Below are 3,140 nucleotides of genomic sequence, written 5' to 3' on the forward strand. Positions count from 1 at the left end.
CTAAGAAAAACTTTGTGAAATTTTGATTGTTGCAACTGTATTCGGAGATTTACTTCTGAACAAAATGTATAATGTCGGTGAGAAATAAAGATGGTCTGTTGTGTAATTTATAACTTTGTATTGAAATGTTGGTTGATAATAAGAATAATTAAAATCGTAATCATCCGAAGATGTGCTTATGTTCAATCTAACATCTGTTGGATCTAAGTAAACTGAGCAGTAATTCTTATTGATTTCATATTTTTTATTTGAATAATTGAAAGCTAGATCGTTCGATTCGGATAGAAATTCTATGGAATCGCAGTAATTTGGAAAAGAAACTACACAAAATCTTACTTTATAATTATAATACGTGTTTGTTGATTTAAAATTAAAAGTTGGCTCTGTGATTTTCCATATTTTGCTTGTGCATGATTCATAGTTAATACGCAAGTAATCGCTCATATATGTATCTTGTAGAATAAAATAATAACTAAATGATTTGTTATCTGCAAATGAAAAAGTAATATCTTGACCATATGAACCAATGTCAATTAAATAATCTCCTGTTCTGTTAATTATACCATTGGTGATTGTATAGTAAAACCAGGACATTCACAATGATTTTAATTTGAAAGCGGATCTATTCAGAATGAATTTTGAATATTTTACACAGTCAGATTGTCAAATCATTTTAGTTTATTGGATAATCCTTTTAATGTATTATTTTTAAAATTTTAAAAATAAAATAAAAGTGGATCCAAAATTTTTGTATCAGAATGGGTCAATATTTCATGAATCAGTCCTCAAGAACAAAAATGAAGAAGGTCGTAATTGCCTTATGCATCTAAGCTACTATCCAAAAAAGAGAAATTGGATTAGAAAAGGATTATGAGTGATTGAAATTAATACGTGTGCGAATAACCATGGATTTGTAAAAATTAATGCTTCAGAAATACAACATTTTGCTATTGAGAATTCCTTGTAAAGTCCAAATCTCAAAATACATAATTTTATATTTAGTTTGTTTGATGTTGAAACTATATTACCACCAAGAAGAGACAATATTATCTTAGTAAACATGTTTCAATTAATTTGATGTTCTTGGATATAAACTGCGAGTCAAAAGGCGTACCTACCTTCAACTTTTTGAGAGAAGTCATACAATTAATTATATGAGTTTCTCTCAAAAAGTCGATTTCTGCCAGGTACACCTTTTGGACCGCACAAGCTATTTGCTCTAATTCGATATAACAACAAAGGATCATAAAACAGATATAAATATAGGATGAACTGATACGATTTTTTCGGGTCTAACTTCAAAATTTAAGATTTCGAAATTTAATACAAGCTTCAAACCAGAAATTTAAGCATAAATAGAAGTTGATTTGCTACCTATTGCACGTGAAGCTTATTTGAGCTCTAATATTTAATAATTTTCTCTCGCTCTCAGTGAAGGCACCGTTAGCATTAGAAATGTAAACTATTCAAAAATTGATAGGTCCGCCTTTTGATTCGCAGTTTAAAGCATAAATTTTGTCAATTAAATTTTAATTACAGAATAAAAAGAAAAGTCAATAAAAGCATATGAAAGCTGACACGAATTATTCATAAGGATTATCGAATAATGATTTCGATTTTTGTGAATAATTTGGTATTTCTTTTGTTTCGATTAAATATGGATTTATTTGAACCTCTTCTAAAGGTAATGGTTCGGATTTATTAGATACTTCTTCTAATAGACAACTTCTATTATCAATGAAATGTTCATGAATTATTGATTGTGTTTCCTCTCTTTTTTCTTTTTTTTTAAGACATAAAAGAGGAATTGCAATGCTTGATGGTAATGATAGTCTTATTGTTATCAATTAAAATTATCTCCCATCCTATATAATAAAATTTGATTCAATATTACTAAATACTTTATGTTTCTTAATAATTGAGATGCCTAAAATGTTGATAATGTTGTTATAAACTTATTTTCACACGCTCAATCTTATGGGAGTAATAAGAATTGTAATAAAAAAAACATTATAAATCTTTAAAGATTCGTTCATAAACAATATATAAAAAAATAGTTATTCATAAGGATTCTCGAAATAAGTATTTGATTGTTCTTGCTTTGGATTATATGCTGGTGCTTTATATTCATTAGGATATGGATTGCTGTTCGTTTCTTCTAAAGGTAAATCTTTTTCGGTTTTATCAACAAGGCTTTGATTAATTGGATTTTCAGCTCTGAATTTTCTGTGTCTATAACATAAGTAAGCAGCGACAGCAATGAGACCTGCTCCAACTGCTGCTCCAATAATAATTTCCAAAACAGCACCTTCACTTAGTCCTTCATCACTATCATCATCAGAATAATTATGATCATCTGATTTTTGTTCAACTGGTTCTGATGAATTTATTTCATGATACGAATTATCAAAAATGATAAGAGATCTATGAGTTGAATTATTTCCTTTGATTAAATATGATGTATTATATTTGTCGCCAGCATGATAAAAAAATAAGTAATCGTGTTTAGAATTAGTTATTGTTAGAAAAGGTTTTTCAACAATAATATTAGCTCTATTTATTTTTCCATAGACATCATAAATATCACCATCTTCGAAATGAACTGTTCCATTTGTGAAAGCAGTAACAACACATGTATGAGCTGTGTCCTGAGAAGTGAATTTGTAATTAGACCTTACATTTGTGATAATCGAAGTGCAATCATAATAATTCAAATTAAAAACAACAAAATTACATGGAATAGGTTCGTCACTGGAGGATTCTAATGTAATTGTACCTGTGTGAGCGAAATAAATTGCTGAATATTGTGTATTTCCAAGAATTTCTAAAGATACTTCTGAAGTTCTTGCTTCTCCGGAAATGTTGCGATAATCAGTAAATACTACGTATTGTTCCTTATAAAAATTAAGTTTTGTTTGATTTCTGCCAATTAATAACTTTTGAATTCCGAATATTTTGTATTTTGGCTGGGATCCAAAAGAAATTGATTGGTTGCAAAGATATTCGAGCTTGTCCTTATCATAAGCACTGTATGTATCATAAGAAAAACTTTGTGAAATTTTGATTGTTGCAACTGTATTCGGAGATTTACTTCTGAACAAAATGTATAATGTCGGTGAGAAATAAAGGAAACAATAAGA

The 3,140-nt window shown here is 28.5% G+C and overlaps 2 protein-coding genes across 2 annotated transcripts, besides 2 other annotated features; both read right to left on the minus strand.

Annotated features, from left to right (window-relative positions):
- Position 1: part of a mobile genetic element that runs on past the window's edge.
- On the minus strand, positions 1 to 444 carry TVAGG3_0465170 (uncharacterized protein; the record flags this gene model as incomplete). The annotated part of the gene is made up of 1 exon (XM_051235235.1): positions 1 to 444. The coding sequence occupies one exon, from the start codon at positions 442 to 444 to the stop codon at positions 1 to 3; it is 444 nt and encodes a 147-aa protein (XP_051093059.1).
- A 1,613-nt stretch (positions 445 to 2,057) lies between these two features.
- On the minus strand, positions 2,058 to 2,714 carry TVAGG3_0465180 (uncharacterized protein; the record flags this gene model as incomplete). Its single annotated transcript, XM_001283497.2, has 1 exon — positions 2,058 to 2,714. One exon carries the CDS (start codon positions 2,712 to 2,714, stop codon positions 2,058 to 2,060), a length of 657 nt encoding a protein of 218 aa, XP_001283498.2.
- Positions 2,715 to 3,128: 414 nt separating this feature from the next.
- Positions 3,129 to 3,140: part of a mobile genetic element that runs on past the window's edge.

The sequence above is a fragment of the Trichomonas vaginalis genome, chromosome II, assembly GCF_026262505.1.
Source record: "Trichomonas vaginalis G3 chromosome II, whole genome shotgun sequence".
Taxonomy (NCBI): domain Eukaryota; phylum Parabasalia; order Trichomonadida; family Trichomonadidae; genus Trichomonas; species Trichomonas vaginalis.